General features: G+C 44.8%; 2 protein-coding genes across 4 annotated transcripts in view; both read left to right on the plus strand.

Moving 5' to 3' along the window:
- The first annotated feature begins 412 nt into the window (after positions 1-412).
- Positions 413-11,255, plus strand: LOC106963753 (sal-like protein 3). Of its 2 annotated transcripts, none has more exons than XM_015058826.1 (4): positions 413-1,201; positions 6,397-9,078; positions 9,155-9,426; positions 10,656-11,255. In XM_015058826.1, the coding sequence occupies exons 1-4, from the start codon at positions 1,114-1,116 to the stop codon at positions 11,004-11,006; spliced, it is 3,393 nt and encodes a 1,130-aa protein (XP_014914312.1). In that variant the 5' UTR covers positions 413-1,113; the 3' UTR covers positions 11,007-11,255. The 2 variants fall into 2 exon arrangements, with proteins under 2 accessions (XP_014914312.1, XP_014914313.1); XM_015058827.1 differs by having other exon boundaries at positions 6,400-9,078.
- Positions 11,256-15,009: 3,754 nt separating this feature from the next.
- atp9b (ATPase phospholipid transporting 9B) overlaps positions 15,010-21,141 on the plus strand; it is a 30,928-nt gene continuing 24,796 nt past the window's right edge. For both annotated transcript variants that reach the window (XM_015058821.1, XM_015058822.1), the window contains exons 1-3: positions 15,010-15,124; positions 18,623-18,796; positions 20,352-20,502. In XM_015058821.1, coding sequence (XP_014914307.1) covers positions 15,045-15,124; positions 18,623-18,796; positions 20,352-20,502 — 405 coding nt within the window. In that variant the 5' untranslated portion in view covers positions 15,010-15,044. The remainder of the gene's footprint in view (positions 15,125-18,622; positions 18,797-20,351; positions 20,503-21,141) is intronic.

A 21,141-nucleotide genomic window follows, 5' to 3' on the forward strand; every position in this document is an offset into this window, starting at 1 on the left:
CTAGTTCTACACCACCCGGTTCTACACCACCTGGTTCTACACTGCCCGGTTCTACACCACCCGGTTCTACACCGCCCGGTTCTACATCACCTAGTTCTACATCATCCAGTTCTACTATCCTTCTCTGACAGACTTTAAACTGCTGCTAGTTTAGAAATCACTGAACGGATTACAGATCTGCACAGTGGTGCAGTTGGTATCGCTGCTGCCTTGCAAAGGTCTGGGGTTCGAATCCCGACCTGGTCTGTCTGCATGTTCTCCTTGTGGATCAGCGGGTTCTCTGTAGTTATATCATTGATTAATTAATTAACCTGATTTAAAAGTTGCTGACTGGACATTATTATTACTATTGTTTTCCCGTTTAGTTGTGTAAATGAGGGGCCGCATTCAGGCTGTTGGGGGCAGATGGTGGGAGTTGGTGTGAAGTGAAGCAGCGGCTCCAGCAGCCTATCGCAGCCGGCCTCCGAAGAGCTAATGACGGCCTGGAGGCGGGGGCAGCGCGGCCCGCCGAAGCCTCACTCCCCCCGGGCTGCAGTCTGGGATGGGATCCAGCAGCGGACTGAGCGCCTCTTCACCCAGCCGGTGAAATCTGATCTACTCAGCAGCTCCTGCTTGGTTTCAGGAGATTCCGGCCTGCTTCAGATGGGAATTGTTCTGAGATCCGACCCAACCGTCCGGACCCAGCCGTCCGGAAGGCTGCGTCCCGTTTAACTCCGACAGCTCAGAGGAGAAGATCCGGCTGGAGTTCAGTAGGAGCCAGGAGCAGGACAAAGGTTTGACCTGCTGAGGAGTTTGGGTCCAGCTCGGAATGACCCGGTTCGGCACCCCGCAAAGCTGTGCGTAAAACCCGCTGTGCACCGGACAGGAAGTGAACTAATTATGATCAAACCCTCGTTTCAATATCTGCTGTGAGCTGCATGGACCACAGCCAATCACCCACCGGAGGGCAGCTGCAGCCGCAGCAAGCATGATCCCCCCTCCATCATAATTACCCTGACATGCGCAATCTGCACAGCGGCCGCCGAGCGCGCAGCCTATTTCACCGACCCCGCTGGCCCTGAAGGCGCCCAGTCTGCGCTCCATGCTCCGGCGGGAGGCGGCGAAGCGCGCAGCATGTCCCGCCGAAAGCAAGCCAAGCCGCAGCAGCTCCGCTCCGATGAGGAGGAAGAGGAGAGCCGGGGCGCAGCGCGCTGCGGGACGGGTAAGAGTCCGGGGCAGGAGGTCAGGCGTTCATGCGAAATGTTTCCACTGCAAAAAGCGTCAGAATAACTAAAGAACCCATTATTTCTTAACTTTAAAAAGTTTTTCTAAAAAACTTAATTTCTTCGATTCACTGACAAACTCATTGTTTTTTCCAACAGCAACATTATACCAAGACAATCAATAATACATTTAGTCCTTTGTCATTATTTTAAATTTTTATTTCTTTTCGTTCTAAAATGTTTGTCTGATTTGTAAACTAAAATAAAATCAATCAATCATTAATAATAATAAGAAGAAAGAAAAATGTTTTATTTCTGGAACCTGATTTCAGTTCCTCAGCTGAATAATTAACGTTTAAAATGTGACTACGGCTACTGTTGTCTATTTACATTAAGAAACAGATGAATTTGCTAATAATGACACCTCACTATTTACAAATGATTAAATAATTTACTTTTTTAATGTGTAGGTGTTTCAGTGAGGCTGGATCATATTTTAAACTTTGGAGTACAAATTCATAAAAATCTGATTAAATTCCATTATTTATATCAAATCATTTAATTCATTTGCTGAATGAAACAAACTGTTTAAATTTCAGTAAACTTTTTCAGGCATTATCTCTAGTGATTACAGATTTTTTTTATTCTTTATTCAGTTTTATAATAATTAATTTACTGATAGGCCTGGAGTTCAGTTTTTATAATTTATTGATCATAATCCCAGATTTTTCAGGGGTTTTTTCAGAATGTATCTAACATCTTTATTTCTGGGAGGAGGAAGAGGAGGGCCTCTCTTCGGCCTGCTGACTTAACCTTTGTCCGCCTCTCCCTGGGAGTGACGAGCGGTCCGTGTCCGGATCAAAACACAGTTAGTATGTGTGACGTGTGGCCCTCTGGAGCCCGGGGCCCACGCTGCGCTGCAGCTCCAGGATGTCCGGCTCTCGTCTCTTGACGCCAAAAGGAAGAAGAGGAAGAGGAAGAAGAAGAAGAAGAAGAAGAAGAAGAAGAAGAAGAAGAAGAAGAAGAAGAAGAAGAAGATCTAAACGTGTTTGCTGCCCTGACCGGCCGCAGCAGTTGGAAATAAATTCCTGTTATATTTGGAAACAGATTTAAAGGCTAAAATCCAACCTGATCTTTTCTTTGTTTTCCCTGGAAATAAATCCCAAACTGTGGAGAGAAAACGCGGAGCTGAAACAGTGGAAGTGTTCGGACCACCCACCTGGAGACTCCAGAGCTCTGATTATTTCCTGGGATGAGTTTAGCGCTGCAGCTCGGCTCTGCTGTGGAAACAGCTGAAACTGTCACTTTTTACTTTTCCTTCATTTTAAACTCAGTCTGTGCTGATCTGACTAAACAGAGCAACTAGCTGTTACATTTTACATCAACACACTTAGATTAAATCACTTTAAATTAATAAGTGTTTAAGCCAAAGAACACATTTTATATCTTGTTCCAAAAGGAAAAACTACATTTTCCAAAAATCTTCCAGGATTAAAGAAAACTGCATGTCTCTCATATTTTGACCTCATTTTTCTAAACCATGAAGTTGCAGAACATGAAGCAATAATCTTCAGCTCATACTCCCATCTGCTCTGTTGTCTGTTTCCTAATGGAGAAACTCCTGAACAGATGCAACACTGAAATTATGAAATCTTGGCATAAATCATCAAAAATCAGCTGCAGGAATAATTGACAAAATGAGATGAAGATGCTGAAATTGAACAGATTTGCAGGCTTCGCTTGGGGCTTTTTCCTCTTTCATTTTCAACTGATGGCCTACTGGTGTCTAAAGAAGTAAAACATTTGCAGACTCAAAACCGCTCAAGTTGCTCCCGGCGCAGAACCGGAACTCTGGGAATGAAAGAAATGACTGAGATGGTCCGGGTTCTGAAAAGCAGGCGGCGCGTTGTTTTGGACCAGTACAAAGACTTAAATCTGCAGCTTTATTGACACCATCCCAATGTTTGTCCAAACTGCACACTGAGTTATGTAAATGCACAGAAAATCAATGCAAAGCTTGAAATTTCATTATGTGTCTGAATGCTGGGATGCCGGCTAACTCCATTGATTTTTGGGGTTGATAATCAACATGAGTGGCTTAAAAACTTTTGTTTTCATTTCTAGGCTGCAGCAGCTCATGTTGGATTTTGATTATGAAAAGTTTAAAACAAGCAGTTTTTACCAGTGTAACGTGGGGAAGATGATATATGTGATATGAATGAAGCAGATCAACAATTACAGTTTAAATATTTAGATTCAGTTTTACATCCAGCTTTAATAAAACCTAACTTCTACATGTCTGAAAATAAACGTGTTTCCACACTATAAGGAACAGTCACCAGGTGTTGATCTCAGGAAACAAACCTCAGATCAACACGTCACCTTTGCAGCTAAAGACACGTTTCTGCCTGAAGGGTTTAGAATGAAGCAGCTTCAAATGTCTGAAAATATCCAGAACATTTTAAAACAGGAAGGTTTTCACTTCTTGGAAGGAATAAATGTGAATCAGGAGTTTTGCATGATGGATGTCAAGTTTGAAAAAAAATTCTACTCTGTGCAACTAAGACAAATTGAATAAAATCATAACTTAACATACATGACAGTTAGGTCAGCTGTAAAATATGCAGAACTTCTTTTTCTCTTTAATAAGAATGAAAATAAGTTAATGAAAGTAGAAAAATAAGATCATGTCCTCCAGAAAATGTTTTTTCATATTTCTTGTTTCCTGGTCATTTGCAGCTTGAAGCATTTTGATGATAAACTGGAACATCTACAGTAAATTTTTGCACTTACAAAAATTTACTGGTCCACTAAAAGATCGTCGTTTTAACGATCTTTGTGTCGTTAAAACGACGCAAAGATTCACCACAAAGTTCTGATTTGTCTTTGAAATGAGTCAGAATCTGTGAGATCACTGCAACAATCTGAATATACAGTCGAGCTCATAATTATTAGTTTCTCTATATATTTTAAAAATCATTTTCAAATATTTCTCAGGTGCCATTAAACAGATAAATGATTTTTCAGTACAGCTCTTCCAGACATCTTAGTTTTTATTTTGTGAAATTCTTTAACAAAAGTCAAAAAAATACAACCATCAAAAATATTAGCACCCTTAAGAACTGACATTTCATTTAGCCAAAGCGTGTTCTTTCATGTGGTAAAGCTCGCAGATTATAATCAATCAATCAATCAATCAATTAATCAATCAATCAATCAAGGGTTGTCTTACATTTATACACAATATAAAATCCTCATTAAGATTTTGAGCTGTTACTTGAGGGAGCATCATGTCAGAAGCAAAAGAATCTAACTTAAACTTGAGAGAAAGAATTGTTCATGATCACAAAGCAGCAGAAAGATATACGAAGTTATCGCAGCGTTTTCAAGAGTCGAGCAGTGGAGAGAAAAGCATCATCTAGAAATTCAGAGCCACACAGTACTCAACCAGACTGGCAGGGGGAGGAGGCGAAAGAGTTCAGACTCTGGAAAGAAAACTAGTGAGAAATGCGTCATAATTACATCCACCAGGAACTGTTGTGTCCAATCAGGAAGGCTCTAGAGCCTTTGCAGAAATGGACTGGCCAACAGAAACTTTTCTTCTACAGAGGAGAAGCCATGAAGCCAGACGGAAGGACGCCAGGAAACCTGGAGAAAGACTGCAAACTGAGGCTTGTGCTTTGCTCAGACCAGACCACAGCACAGCTCTAGAGTCGGGACAAAGAAGGGACGGGGCTTACCCCAGAGAACACAGTCAAACATGGAGGTGGACATATCATCCTGTGGGGATACTGGGAACCTCAACAAAGCTGAAGGAGTGATAAAGAAAGAAAGGCATGCAAAGATTTGAAAGGAAACTTCAAAAAGTCAGCAGCAAACTTGAATCTGGTGCATCACATCCAACATGGCAACCATCCATTATGACAACCATCCATTATGACAACCATCCAACATGGCAACCATCCATTATGACAACCATCCATTATGACAACCATCCAACATGGCAACCATCCATTATGACAACCATCCACTATGACAAACCACCCAACATGGCAACCATCCATTATGACAACCATCCATTATGACAATCATCCAACATGGCAACCATCCAACATGGCAACCATCCATTATGACAAAACATCCAACATGGCAACCATCTATTATGACAACCATCCATTATGACAAACCGCCCAACATGGCAACCATCCATTATGACAAACCGCCCAACATGGCAACCATCCATTATGACAAACCATCCAACATGGCAACCATCCAAAACACCCAAAACATGTTGGATGTTTTAGATGACAACAACCCAAAACATCCATCAATCCCGGTGAAGAGCTGTTTGTAGAAAACCAGGGTGAACATTACTGACTGGCCTACACAAAGCCCTGAATCCTATTGAAAATCTGTGAATTACACCAAAGTCCAGGGTTCATGGGAGAAAACTTCAAATCTGAAGGAGCCTGGAGGATTTGCCAAAGAATAGGCTGCAATATAAACTACAAAAAGTGACTGCATGTGGTCACCCAGCAAAATAGACACATGCCTGACTAAAAATTTGGATTATTTAGGGATTTTAATTCATCCAACCATCAATTATCCAAACATGTTTATCCTTGCATTGAGGCTGGTTCCCAGTAAGTTCTAGTACATATTTGCAGTTCACATGGAAACATTGAGGGTTTCAGGATCTTTTTGTCTATGTTGATAAATATCATAGAGATATGTGGATATAAATATGTTAGAGTTAACTTTTATCCCTGATAATTTATCAGGTAATGATGGAAGGTCAGATGATATTAAAGTGTAAATTCAAAATGTTGTCCAGCCAACATGACAGATAAAGAAGGGAAGGTGAAGCACAGCAGCTTCCTGAACTGGGGCTTCAATCTCTGCTTTTCAACAAAACTACAGTCTTCAGGTTCTGTGTAGTTAGGCCCAGATGTGGAGGTAGATCTGATTGGGTTTTCTGACTCCAGAAATCTCCTGTGATGTGAAAGAATCCAAACCAGCTAATATTCCTCACCTCTTCAGGTGTCTATCTGAAACTGATCTCAAACCTCAGTAACTTAAGCAGTGCTGGGTTAGGAGCCTCAGTATAGATGGACCTGAAAGATAAAAATGAAAAGGTGAAGAAATGATTTTGAATGATGAATTTTTCCTCCCTGACTCCTGTGTTTCCTCCCAGTAGCTGTCGGCCTAACTGTGGAGGTTGGAGCAGGAAGCAGAAGAAGTGAGGAGACGCACATCTGCGCCAGGTGTTGTGCTCAGTTCTTCACCTGGACTGAACTGATGAGGCATCAGGGAGTCTGCACAGAGGAGCCAATGGTGCTGGTGGTGAAGGACGATCTTCCTGAGGATTCTCCAGTCGAGGGGTCCCCGCTTCCCAGCGTAGCGTCCAGCAACTCCTCAGCGGCAGAGTCCATGGATGCCGCCTTCGAGCTGACCAATGACAATGACAGTCTGGACCAATTAGAAGAAAGGAGGGATTGGGATGACGATCTGGATCTGGAGGCGCCCAGCCCCCCTCCTCCTGACTCCTCTCAAGCGTCTGCAGCTGGCAGGATGCCGGGGACCAACGTCACGCTGGAGATCCTCCACAGCACCAGGGTGGCTGTGGCCCAGTTCTCCCAGGGGATGAAGAGCAGCAGTCTGGGTGAGAAGGCCACTTCAGCAGCTATCCCTGTAATCCTGGAGCACCTGCTGGCTTTGCAGCAGCAACAGGTCCGTCAGCTGCAGCTCATTGAGCAGATCTGCAGCCAGGTCGCTGTCATGAAGCCTCAGCCGACACAAGCAGCATTAAACCCTGCTTCCAGGCCCGTGACTCTGGACTCCAACCTAGGAGTCATCCCTCCTCCTAACCTGCCTCGGTCAGGAACCATGCCCTCCTACATTAATAGACAGACTCCTGTGTCTTTACCCCCTGTGCTTGAAAAGCCACAAAGTCTCCCCTCACGCTCTTTCTGTGGAAAGTCCGCCTTGATGTCCTCATCCCCAGAAAGCTCCCCCCCTCCCATTTGCAGTAGCATGCTGCTTCCTTCCTGCAGTGACTCCAGCAGCATCAGTAGCTCCTCCGGCTGTCTGCCACAGGCTGGCCTACTCAGCTCTTCCTCCAGCCTGCCGTTTCTACCTCAGAGCCCTCCCAGCGGCGTCATCTTCCCCAACCCCCTGGCCAGCATTGCAGCCACAGCCAACGCACTTGACCCCCTGTCAGCTCTCATCAAGCAGCGGAAAGGCAAACTTCCCAACCTGTCTCTGTTTGAAGCAAAGGCCAGCCCAGAGGAACCCTTTTTCAAGCATAAATGTCGGTTCTGTGCCAAAGTGTTTGGTAGCGACAGTGCGCTGCAGATCCACCTGCGCTCCCATACAGGGGAGCGGCCCTTCAAATGTAACATCTGCGGCAACCGCTTCTCCACCAAGGGGAACCTAAAGGTGCACTTCCAGAGGCACAAAGATAAGTATCCTAATGTCCAGATGAACCCTTTCCCTGTGCCAGAGTATCTGGACAATGTGCCAACCAGCTCTGGGATTCCCTACGGTATGTCTGTCACTCCAGAAAAACCTGTCTCCTCGTGGTTGGACAGCAAGCCATTGGTAGCAACTCTTCCTGCCACTCTAGCTCTCCCACTTTCCTCCACTATCCCTAGAGTTGGAGGTTCTACTGACCCAGTAAATGTACCAGCATTAGTTAAGTCTCCCTACCAGGCAGCTCCTGGTGAATGTGTGTCTGATCCACCAAACCAGCGAGGCATCCAGGCCAGTTTCTCTCCTGTTCCACAAACTGATGCCTCCAAAATACTGAAAACAGATGAGGCCCAGCTGCCTCAAAGCCACACTTGGTCACCGAGGGCTGACCCAGTTGGTGAGATACCCAGCCGGGCCAACACACCAGAACTCAACACCTCAGCATCTTTTGCCTCCAGTTCTCCGCCTGTCTTACACCTCACAGATTCTCTGCAAACTTCTGAAACCTTGAAGCTTCAGCAACTGGTGGAGAACATCGACAAAAAAGTCAACGACCCCAACCAGTGCATTTTGTGCCACCGCATCCTCAGCTGTCAGAGCGCGCTCAGGATGCACTACCGAGTCCACACTGGCGAGAGGCCCTTCAAGTGCAAAGCATGCAGCCGGGCTTTCACCACCAAAGGGAACCTGAAGACCCATGTGACTGTCCACAGAGAAACCCCTCCAGTTCAGGTCCAGCACTCATGCCCAATCTGTGAGAAGAAGTTCACCAACGCAGTGGCTTTGCAACAGCACATCCGTCTGCACATGGATGGCCAGATACCCGACACTGCCACGATGGAGAGACTGCAGGACATGGACAGCTACGAAAGTCTCAGTAGTAACGGCAATGAACTCACCGATGACTTCTCCATGGACGATGAGGAAGGGGAGGTAGAAAACATGGAGGAGGGTATTAATCCACCTAAATCCTTCATTGTTGACTGCAGATCTCCTCTAAAGTCTGTGTCCGTACTGTTAGGTGCAGCAGCCCTGAACAACCAACCGAGGACGGTTGACACCTCAGTGGGTCCAAACCACTGCTTCACTGAGAAAATGCCTTTAGATGGAGACAGCAGCCTGCTGAGTGCTGATGGTGCTTCATCAGAGAAAACTATGGAAAACAGCCCCCATGCATCTGAATCCTCCTGTTCTCCACATGCACCAACATCTCTTCCTCAAAGTGTCTCTGAAGGCCTGGCAATCAGTCTCCTCCAGACCACTGACACTAGCAAGCCGGAGGAGCTTCTGACTGCTCCAGTGATGAAGAGAGAGCAGTCTCCAATATCAGCACCAGTTCCAAGCAAAGCCTGGCTGAAGGACGAGAGTCAGTACAGCGTGTCCTTCCAGCTGAGCCGAGACAGAGGTAAAACTAGTCACATGTCTTGATGTCAACATCCTGAAAACGCTGCACCTTCTCACTGTTTGCTCTGTGCTTTCAGCTACAGATCAGAGCGTCTCCAACCTGATCCACTGCTCATCCTCCGGTTCCATTAAAGCTGAAGTGAGCGGTCAGACTCAGCTGAACAGCATGATGGCCGCCTCTCTGCTCGGTCTTCCCCGGCGGACGCCCAAACAGCACAACTGCAATGCCTGTGGGAAAAACTTCTCATCAGCCAGCGCCCTGCAGATCCACGAGCGCACGCACACCGGAGAGAAACCGTTCGTCTGCTCTGTCTGCGGGAGAGCATTCACCACGAAGGGCAACCTGAAGGTATGCCGTCCTGTCAGAAACTTAGTTAACTCTGTTGAAACTCTTATTGGTGCGTTCACACCAAACGCATTTCGTGCGTCTGCTTTACATTCAAAGTCTATCTGTAAGCGAGTCGAGGGCGCGTCAGATGCGTAAAAATCGCTCTAGCCATTGTTTTCCATTGCCAGTGCAGCCTATTTGTCGGACACCTTGGACATCCTTGATGTGTCACATGCCCCAAATGCTTCAAATCGTGCTTGATGCATGAAACGCGCCGCAACGCGCCTCTGGTTTACTTTGTGTCATGACCCATGTTTCTGTGTATTTATTTTAAAGTTTTTCTGTGTTCAGTTTCTGTCCTGAGTCTCTGTTTCTGCTTCTTCCCCGTTGATTGCTTCCCAGGTGTGTCTCATTCCTTGATTACCCTCCCTGTGTATTTAGTCCCACCTGTTGTCTGTGTTCAGATCCTCGTCTAACGTCATTTGTCGTCTGTCTGCCGTCACAGTCGAACTGTAAAGTCGTGTGTTGGTTTAGCTCACTTATTCAGTCCTCACTTTTCAGCTGTGTGGTAACTCTGCCGTGCCGCCTGTGTTGGAGCTCTCTTTATTAAATCATCTTCATCATCATCATCATCTGGGTCTCGGCGCTCATTCTCACCACCACATGACACTTTGAATGTAAACCAGAGGCACGAAACACGTTTAGTGTGAACGCACCATATAATGTGCAGCAGCATTACTGTAACTGAGGGAAAGTCTCTCACCTTCTGTTAGTTTACTAAGTTTTCCAGGAAAACCTGTTTAAATTTTTTTTTAAATTTGCATTTTCCAATATAAATTGTTGTTAAATATCAATCTACACCAGACTTTTTTTTCCTTAGTTTTGTTTATCCTCTTTCCTTTGTTTCCAAACTTGACCGTTTTCCTATTTTGTTTCTTCTGTCCTTCTTATTTTTGCTCTGAACCAATCAGATCTAATCTACAGGTCACTGGCTCGGAGAAAAGGCTAAAAATATGAAAAGAAAAATTTTAAATATCAGAAAAATTTAATCCAAAGATTTTTACCCACATATATTGAAAGTGTAGATGCATAAAAACACATCCAAAATGATAAATAATAGAACAGTTAGGTGAAATAGATTTCTTCTCATCAAGTCCACACATTTATTGGATCCAGATGGATGGATGGTTGGATGAACATCAGTTGCATTTCTCTGGGCGATGCGTTCACTGACCCTCCTTCCTCCTCAGGTCCACATGGGGACCCACGTGTGGAGCGGCGGCCCGGCCCGGAGGGGCCGCCGGCTGTCGCTGGAGAATCCGCTGGCGCTGCTGAGCGGAGAGGCCCTGGTGCTGCAGAAGGACCTGGCGAACCGGGCTGTGGACTCGGGGTTCTGGAACCGCTACGCCACGGCGATCACCAGCAGCCTGGCCATGAAGAGCAATGAGATCTCTGTGATCCAGAATCGACGCGTTGCTCAGCTCCACCCTCTGAGCATCGCCGGCCCGATTGCTGGACTCAACGGGACCGGAATCGACCTGGGAAGCAACCGGCACTTTTCCATGCTGATTGACGACGGAAAAGAAATTGGAATCAATTAAAAATGAACTGAGTGCTGAAAAAAACTCTTATGCAAATTATTCTAAACATTAAAACTTTTGTCCATCATCTTTTAAATACTTGGTTTCAGAGCAGAATGCGCTGCAGTCATGTTCCTGAGAATCCCTTCAGAGCTGCACACTGCTGCTCAGCTGGCTGGTGCAAAGCACACGCTGCATTCAAACACATCTGTTGTCCACTTTATGATGAGACTGTGTCTGAGTCTGAAATGAATAAAAACATTAACACGGCGTCTGTCCATTCCTAAAGCTCACTCTGAGAAACTGAAAACATGAAGTGCAATATGTGACAAACTGAAACCCTTTTTGTTTCCGACTACTTAAAACCATTTAATTTACACAAGAGCTGAGCAGAAAAACAGCCAAAAGTTACAATTTCAGAGCTATATTATCATTTAACAAGCAGGGTGAGAAAACGTTGCTATGATCCCTGCATCAGAAACCAAATGTGAAGTTCAACATCACTTTAATTCTTCTGGTACAGAAAAAGCAGGTGTAAAAAAGACTCAGCAGTTTATAAAATGTGCTTGATTGAGGTGTCAGAGTGATAATCCCAGTCCTGTTTGGGCCAGAACCACCGTTCGGCATCTAACCGGGTCAGAGTAAGTTGGATTTTTCCTGACCCAGTTATCATTCTGGTCCTTCACTAGTTTTTCTGTAATCTAAGTTTCTGATTTTTCTCACAGAATGCTTAACTTAGAGTGATGATGGTTTTGACCTGATGGAACATTCAGAACCTTCTGCCAGTTTCTTCATCCAATCATAAATGTCCTTCCTGATTTCTGACCAATCAGAGAGCAGACGGACTCTCTCATCCCCTTCCAGCAGATTTGAGCTCTGGATGGTTTGAACGGTGATGCAGACACAAGCACTGCAGCAAGAAGGTTCTGGGTTTGGAACCCGTCCCGTCTATTGGCATGCAGTCTGCAGGTTCTCCATGCGCCTGCGTGAGTTCTCTCTGGGTACTTCAGCTTCCAGAAACAGGACAGTGAGGTTGTGTCAGTGTGTCGCTGTGAAGGACTGAGCAATGCTCTCGCTGCTTCAGGAAGAGTTGAAAGGCTAAACAGGAGAAGAGCCAGCCCAAGGCATATGGGAGCACTGCTGCCTTGGGGTCCACATGAACACTGAACGTCTCACAGGATGAAAATCTCAAAACTTGAAATTTGTCCTTTGACAATGACCTTTGAAATGTTTTGAATTTTAAATGTAAATCTGTATTTAGTATCCTTGTGAACGAACCAGTCCTAGCTGTAATCAAAGGAAAATATAGTTTGGTTATGTTACCACTCACATTTGATCTATATTTGCTGTTTTCCTTTCTGGGTTCAGATTTTAGGACAATGCATAAACAAGTAAACAAACTGGTTCTGTTCTCCTAATTCTGCTGAGCTGGGACTGAAATGCTGCAAGACCAAATGAGTAACTGAGAAATAATATTCTCTCCTCAAAGTATCTAATGCCTTTTATTTAGCAAATAACAAAAACTGGTTTTGACTCTTCACATCAGATTCTTAGGGTCTTGCTCCTGGCTTGGTTATGCGTGGGAGCCAGATGCATTTATATTATTAATATAAAATCAGAAACTTGTCTTGGTTATAAATGAGACAATAGTAATGACATGGCAAAATACTTGGAGGAAAACCAAACATCAATTTAGCCCAAACACCTCAAATCAGCTGAGACACGGTGGTGGTGCGAATTTAGGAAGGCAGTTGGCAAGAAATGTTACCAGTTTAAGGAATCAGTTCAGTAACCAGCTAAGGAATCAGTTCAGTAACCAGTTTAAGGAATCAGTTCAGTAACCAGCTAAGGAATCAGTTCAGTAACCAGTTTAAGGAATCAGTTCAGTAACCAGCTAAGGAATCAGTTCAGTAACCAGTTAAGGAATCAGTTCAGTAAACAGTTTATGTTGCCAACATTTTCACAGCAGCATCAGACCACTGGCATATCTGCTTCACTCAGTAGTGCCTGCAGCTGTACGGCTGTACTCACTGCGCATATGTGTGTGTGTGTGTAATAAAAAGCAGATAAATGTATGTACTTTTTATTGTTTTTTTCCCTTTGCTATTCACAAAATTGCTGAAAAATACCCTGTACAGCTCACATAGCGTCTGTGGGGTGAGCACATGTCCACCCTAAACCTAAATATTATTTTAATTTTATTTGGCGGCTTGGCGCTCTTTCTGTAAGCTAAATGTGACTCTGCAGTGTGAAGTTAGAAAAACGAATAAGAAGGTTTTTCACGCAGTTTTAATAAGTTTTTTTTCCTGTGCGCGGACCGCCTGCGTTTTTACAAATTTTACAAGTGACAACGGGTCACCCCTTCGCTTCTCCATTGACCGACCGACACCTGCCGCGCTCTTCCCCGCTGTCATTCTAGACTGGGAGAGATCTGGATGTTAAACAGTTAAATCTAGTCCAAATATTAGTCAAAAATAGTAGAAATTAAGCAAACATTGTCACTTCACCTCCTCCTCTGGAAGTCTCAGACACCCCACCTGAACCTGGGAATCTCCGCCCTCCTCGTCCCGTGGATCACATGGGTAGGCTTTGCTTTTCTGTGTGAGTGTGTGTGTGTGGGGGGGGGGGGGGCGCAGTGGCGCAAAAAGTGGGTATGCAGCGCATGCAACGCAAGGGGCGCTGCACCAGGGGAGGCGTCAAACCCCGTCTGGAGGGGGCGGCGCGCACTTACGCTCCTTCAGCTCGCGCCCGGTAAATGTAGCGAGTTTTACCTTTCATGTGTGGGGGGGTAGAGTGAGCGCATGCTGTGTACGCATCCACCTGAGAAATGTAGCGCGTGTGCTCCTTCACCTTCACGTACCTTCCTTGTGGGGGGGCTAGGGGGATTTATGTTTTCGCATCCACCTGAATGATATGTAGTTGTGACCCTGTGTGTGTGTGTGTGTGTGCGCGCGCGCGCACACACACACACTACAGTAAATAATTATTTACTGTAATTTGTCTCCAAAATATAAAAAGTAGGCTATACAGGCATAAGTGTGTATGTGCGTGTGGATCAGATCCCTGTATGATATTTGTGCGGGTTATGCGTGTTGGGGATGCGGCTACGTTCGTGTGGATCAAGTACAATGATAGTTTTGTTCGTAATATCCTGAAGACGCTCCTGGCACCACTGACATCAAGTCATGCTAACATCCTGGAGGGGAGGGTTAGTAGACTTGATTATTGGAACGTCATTTTTACTGGACTATCAAAAACATTAATCAATAAGACAGCTCCAGCTTGTCCAGATCCTGCTGCAAGAAGCCTGACTAAAACAGAGATCAGCATATCAGTCCAGTTCTGACATCCTGCACTGCATCCTGTTTCTCAAAGAAGAGAATTTCAAATCAAAGGTTTACAAAGCTCTACACAATAAAAGCCCAGAGTACATTTCTGATCTTCTTCAACTGTGTATAACACTCAGACCTTTAAGATCATCAGAATCAAACCTATTAATTATTCAGAGTCAGAACTAAACATGCTGAAGCAGCTTTCAGTTTTTGTGCTCCAACACTCTGGAATAAACTTCCTGCTCCCCTGTGACTTTATTTAAAACAAGGTTAAAAACCTTTTTATTTGCAGTTGGTTACTCTTAAAATTTTAAAATATATACTTTTCTTCACTTAACATAATATTTACAACTTTTTATATTTAATCTGTCTATTTTTAATCAGTTTGATTTTTTTTCTTCGTTGTTGTTATATGTTGTTTTTAACTTGTTTGTACAAGCACTTTGAATTGCCTGTGGCTGAAATGTGCTATATAAATAAAGCCGCCTTGTCGTAAAGGAGATGGACTTCGACAGTAAGACCTGGAGAAATAATGTGTAAATTACCTGAAACGCGTTTTATTTGTAATCTAATGATTAGATTCAAAGTAATGTTTTCTCCCTACAAACTGTATTTCATATTAAGAGAAAGTTTCGCTTTTGGTCCTTCCTGATAATTCCGAGTCATCGTGAAGGCGTCGCTGGTAGAACGCTTTTAGGTGACGTCATGACGCTCTAACCCAGCCAACATGGCTGACAGCATCCCGTTAAATCCGGTTCGGAAAAGCTCCAGGAGAACCGCGAACTACAGTTCAGCCAGGCTTTCCAGGTGCGTAACGGGGACGGGCTCAGGGTCTCGGCGTGAAGAAAGGAATATTTATCGGGTCCAGAACCTCGGTTCTGTTTCTGCAGCTGTGATGGCTTCATTAAAGCACCCGGAACCGGACATGGGTTCTGATTGTACAGCACCAGAACCACTGAAATCGATGTTTATTATTATTATTTATTCTGAATTTATTGTTGCAAGGCAGCAGAATCATGAACTGGATAGAACTTTGCTCACGAGAGGTTCTCTCAGCTTGTTTGGGCTTTTTCATATCAGGTCACATGATCGGTTCTGGTATGACGTCATGTCTGTCACATTGTGTAGAGAGATGTTTTTTAAATTGATTTTATTTTTGTTCTGAATCATAAACCTGTTTAAAATGTTATGGGGACGTAGAGAGTAAATCAGCCTAAAATAAACATGAAAAGCATCAGTTCACTCTTTACCACAGTCACGTTATTAAACGTTAAATCTAGTTTAGCTTCAGTGTTAGCACAACGCCAGGTGGAACAAACCAGCAATGACCTCAGAATGGCAGCTGTTGCTGTCCATTAACCTGGGAAAGGTCAAAGGTCATCTCCAGATCATTTGAGGTCCATCATTCTCAGAGGAAAACATGTCATCAGCTACCAACCTTCACACTGAGTTTAGCCCGAGGTCAGAGGTCAAAGCGTGAAGCTCAGAGAAATTACTATAAACCCAGACTTCCACCTCTGCCTCAGTTAGCAGGTCAAAGGTCACTGAATCAGAACGGCGGAAAGACAAAGTCTGGGTTCTCTCCCTCCCTCGTTCCTTCTTCAGATGCTCCTTCATGTTGGAGGTTAAAGGTCACAGTGTGTCCCTCATTCTCCTCATCTGCTCTTCGCCCATTTTGGGTCCTTTTTCCACCCTTACGCATTTTTACGGTCTTTGGCAAAGTGTATTACCCACAATTCATTGCAGCATGTGACGTCTTGAGTTAAAAGGTGGATTTATGGCAATGTTTTGATGTTTTTTCCATCTTTAGAGAAAATTAAAATAAAATATGACAAGACACATTAGTAATAAAGTTTGATATGATAAAATGAGCAGAAATAAAAAGAATAATCACAAACTAACTGAGGAAAGTAAAACAAAACGTCACAAATGCAAAGCAAATTTCAGATCTTAAATTGAGACATTAACATATTGGTATAAAGATTGGGCTTTTGTGATTTTATTTCAGCACTCTCTAAAATAAAATTATTTCACTATAAAAATGGAGGTGATGTTTAACTTAGCCAGAGGATTAAATGTATCTTAATTTAATTCTTCATCCCTGCTAGAAGACCAAATTTTATTATATTAAAACTAGAGATGGGATAGATTTCTTGTAAAATATCCACTGAAAATCTTTCTAAAAACATTCATGAAATTGCAACTGAAAACTGTTTATTGTCTCAAAATCTGTCATAAAATGCAGGAATTGGAATTTATTTAGAATTTCTTCTGCAGAAAGTCATTACAGGGAAAACTTTACACATTATTATGAAATTAATAACTTAAGTTTTAGTGGCAGGGGAATAGAAAGCTGCTTGGTTCTTATCATGATTTTTAAATAAATGTTTTCTTCTCAGTCTAGATCAGAGGTTCCCAAACATTTTCTGGGCCCCCCCCATGGATTACAAATAGCTGTCTGGTTGAAGGACGTGTGTGTGTGTGTGTGTGTGTGTGTGTGTGTTTGTGGGGAGGGGGGGGGTTCCTAGAGACTCCCTGTCTAACTTTGGTGGCAAACTGAATGTACATAGCTGGACATAGACAACACCATTAGCCTACAGGCTACTTGTTAAGCTTAAGGTTCTGTATTGACATTAGCTAGTCATCCTTTAGCTAACATTACCTGCATCCAGCAGCTTCACTCACCTCAGTCTGTTAGTTTGGAGGGAAAACTGAAAAGTTCTTTGCGTTTTGCTGCCATGATTCTAACACACCTGCAGCAGCAGGAGGTCTCCTTCACTAGCGCTCATGTTGCGTTTAAAGGCGGCTCGGAAAAACAGGTTATGAGATGTTAACAACGGATTAAACAGTTTTAACTGCTGATAAAAGTGACAGAGGACACAAATATGGGAAGTGTGGAAGCCTCTACTGTATCAAATTGACATAGGAATAACAGAGAGTTGGCCATTCTAAGGTAAAAACCCAGCGCATACAGTGTTCATGTTTTTTTGTTTTTATTATCCAGTCAGCTTCCACCCCCCCACCCCCTAGGGGGCGCGCCCCACATTTTGGGAACCTCTGATCTAGAGGACAATAAACTCATGTTGGATCTCCTGATGAATTATTGCAACATTTTTGGTTCAAAGTGACAACATTCATAGTTTCTATTAAAAAGGACATTTTAGTTCCATTAGTCTTTTCATTTGTTTTATTTTTCATATACGCCGTATGTTTCCCTAAACTTGATGTTTGTTAGCTCCACATTACACCAAACTAACTTTTAGCTGCATAAACAGATGGTTTAATGAGTAAAATCGTGTCTCTATTAGTAAATAGACTCAGAATTAATTATTAGAACATTTTAATGCGTATTTTTTGCCATCTTGGAAATATGAAATAAGTTCACAGAATGAGCTGTCAGTTACAAAAATAAATAGAATAAAATACATTTTTAAATAATTTTGGTTTCACTGAACATATGAGGGATTATATTGAATTTTCTGAATTCAACAAGTCACAACAAAACACATTTCTCCAACAGAAATACCTTTACTGTACATTTAAAATAATCTGTTTTGTTGTAGTTGATCTTTTTAGCAGCAGAATGCCTAAACAGTGATCAGTCCGCCATGTTGGATGTGACGTTACGACCCGTTCTGAACTCTGAGGTGACTTTGACTGAGTCCACACTTCATAGGGGTGCAGGGCGCTGAGCACTGGACCGGGCCAATGAGTCCCATCTTTAGAAACAAGATGGCCGCCTAAGTGGGGATTTGCAGAGCTGGACCTGGTTAAGGACAAGACTGCTGGGACGATGTGATGATGAATTAATTATAATGTAATAAACTATTTTTGAATTTGAATGGTGATGAAGAGTAAAAGGGGGCGGGGCTCCTGGTTGACCACCTCATGGTTCTGGTTTTGTCGGACCCATTTGTTGTTCTATATAAGGAAACCTAGCACAGCAGTGGTCAGTTTGTCCTGCAGCAGCTATGAGCATCATGACTACGTAGACAGCTTAGGATGACCCCAGCTGAGCCATCAGCGTTTTAATCGTAGTCTAGAAAGTATTCTGGGCATCTGCCTCAGTAAACTGGGTTCTGGTTCTGGTTGGTGGGAGGAGCCCATCCTCCACTGTAATATCAGGCATGTTTAAAGATGGTGTCTAAATCTCCAGCAGACCTTTTCACTGTAGCTTTCATTGTTTTTGTCAGCTGATGTTGATATCTGAGACTACAGGAAGTGTCCTGTGGGGTCAAAGGTCGATCCTGCTCACCATGAGCTCAGCCATCTAGATAAATGTCTTCCTCACCTCCTTTCTTTCAGATTTTCTCTAGAAGATGAGCCGTCCAACCTGGACGAGATGCCCCTGATGATGTCTGAGGAAGGCTTCGAGAACGACGAGAGCGACTACCAGACGCTGCCGCGCGCCAGGCGGGGCCAGCGGCGCCTGGGCCTGGGCTGGTTCCTGCTGGGAGGCTGGGAGGTCCTCTGCACCAGGTGAGCTGATCCACGGACCCACCTGCAGCAGCCAGTCTGGGTTAGCACCAAGCTAACAGTTCACTCTGCTGCTCCCAGTGCTAACCCAGCAGCCAGTCTGGGTTAGCACCATGCTAACGGTTCATTCTGCAATCGATCAGTTCAGCTGTGGTGGATAAAAAAACAAACCTGGTCAGGAACCAGATCAGAGTCGGTGCTGCAGGTCAGGATTGTGGGTTTAACTGATGCAGTGATTTCAGTGATTCTTGTCTTTTTTTATGTTGGAAGGTTTATAATATAATTGGTAAATTCCGGTCAGGTCAGCAATATTAATACCGGCCTGAGTTTTCAGTGCTGCAACGTCTCTCGCTGCAGCAAAATATTTAGATTTTTTTTTCTTCAGAGGTCTTTTTAATTGTTGTTTAATTTTGCTTTTTATGTTTACTCTATTTTCTTCAGTCTTATTGTTGTTGCCACGTCAGCAACTGCAGGAGCTGCAGAGGAGTTAAACATGAACATGGCACAGAAACGCAGGAGTCACTGTGTCGGGCTTCAGACCCCCGCACAACGCTCTGCTAGTCGTGCATGAAAGAGAGGATAAGATCAGGCTTTGACTGAGCTCCTCGACGCGCAAAAAGGCTCTGGGGTCAGACGGATCCGGACTCTTCCTCAGCTGGACTCTTCCTCGTTCCGTCGTCCTCTGCAGACGCCAGCAGCAGCGTTTGTCATGGCGTAAACTCTCAGGGGAACAAACGTGTCGCCATGTTTCAGTTTACTGTTGGGGGGGCTCTTCATTGAAGCTGTGTACTGCCCCCACATCCCCAACCCCATGAACAAATGGGATTTTTCACAGCTGAGCAGTTTGATGCTTTCCAGTAATTTTCAGTTTGCAGAGTGAAGGATTATAAAACCCAAATAATTCACAGTGAATAAGCCCCGACTGTTCAAGCGCCTTATTATTTAAATGGCGTTCATTTGCTCAAATAATGGCTCTTATGAACCTGAACGGGGGGTGGGGGGTTGGGGGGTGCTGGGGGGTAGAGAGGCAGAAAACATGGAGGCCAATGCAAACATGACTTTTTACCAGAGTTCATTTATTTAGCTTTATGTTTTGCCAACTTGCTCAAAAAGTGGAAAAGCCAAAAGTCGCTCAGCATGACGGCACACAGCGACACTGCCCCCCCCACCACCCTCCCTCTGTCCCAGGTGCCCCCCCAGCCCCATGTTTGCATTTTGTATCAGATATGGAGATAAACCCCGTGCCGTCATTAACAGGTTGAAGCAAAGTCACTCACTTTTTAAAGGTGTGGAGAAACTCTGCTGCTGACTGTCTCTAGCATACAGGACCGATCCGAAGCCACTGCTGGGTCTGCCCAACATGAACCAGAGAGAGGTCAAAGTTCACTGAGGGGAGCAGCAGTTTGATCTGAAAGCATAGAAACACAAACACTGAGGTGATGAAAGAGCAGCGGAGGATAAACCATCACATCATCGGCAAAACTAACTGAAGGCAGGATAACGGACAAAACCCACAGAGGGTGGTGATGATGATGTCATATCCTGTCTTCCTCCCCAGCTGCTGCGACTGCCTGGCTCATGTCTGTCGGAGGAAGAAGGAGATGAAGGCTCGCACCGTTTGGCTCGGCCGGCCGGAGAAATGCGAAGAAAAGTTCCCAAAGAACGGCATCAAGAATCAGAAGTACAATGTCCTGACCTTTGTCCCCGGGGTGAGTCGGCGCCGGGTTCTGATGCTCCGGGTTCTGATGCTCCGGGTTCTGATGCTCCATTCTGCATTTAATTATTCACAATAATTTGGTGACACAAAGCGGGTTTCAGCCAGTTCTTACTGGATGAAAACCAGTAAGAACTGGTTGTCCCAGTATGTCCCCAGTGTTCCCAGTGTTCCCAGTGGCACGTTCTGCCTCTGCATGCAGAGTTTTCCAGTCTCTCTTGTTGGATCCATGAGAGCGATTGATCTGATTGATCAGCAGCCGCCTGTCAGAGACGTAGAAATGATCAGAGTGGCTCTATTATCCTCTCTCTACCTAAAGGGACGTTTTGATGCCGCCTCTTTATTGCAAACATCACTGAGAACGTGGCGTCGGGTGGCGTGGCGTCAGGTGGCGTGGCGTCGGGTGGCGTGGCGCCGGGTGGCCTGGCGTGGCGCCGGGTGGCCTGGCGTGGCGTCGGGTGGCCTGGCATCGGGTGGCGTGGCGTCAGGTGGCGTGGCGTCGGGTGGCCTGGCGTCGGTTGGCGTGGCGTCGGGTGGCGTGGCGTCGGGTGGGGTGGCGTCGGGTGGGGGGGCGTGGCGCCGGGTGGCCTGGCGTGGCGCCGGGTGGCCTGGCGTGGCGCCGGGTGGCCTGGCG

The sequence above is a fragment of the Poecilia latipinna genome, unplaced genomic scaffold (assembly GCF_001443285.1).
Source record: "Poecilia latipinna isolate Pla-1442-1.1 unplaced genomic scaffold, P_latipinna-1.0 Scaffold1576, whole genome shotgun sequence".
In the NCBI taxonomy this organism is placed as follows: domain Eukaryota; kingdom Metazoa; phylum Chordata; class Actinopteri; order Cyprinodontiformes; family Poeciliidae; genus Poecilia; species Poecilia latipinna.

What these genes read in the sequence shown, in the direction of transcription:
- LOC106963753 (XM_015058826.1), top strand. Translation starts at nt 1,114, where the DNA reads ATGTCCCGCCGAAAGCAAGCCAAGCCGCAGCAGCTCCGCTCCGATGAG. An exon ending in CCAGCTGAGCCGAGACAGAG is followed by an intron (nt 9,079 to 9,154) that starts GTAAAACTAGTC and finishes CTGTGCTTTCAG; the next exon opens with CTACAGATCAGAGCGTCTCC. An exon ending in CCACGAAGGGCAACCTGAAG is followed by an intron (nt 9,427 to 10,655) that starts GTATGCCGTCCT and finishes CTTCCTCCTCAG; the next exon opens with GTCCACATGGGGACCCACGT.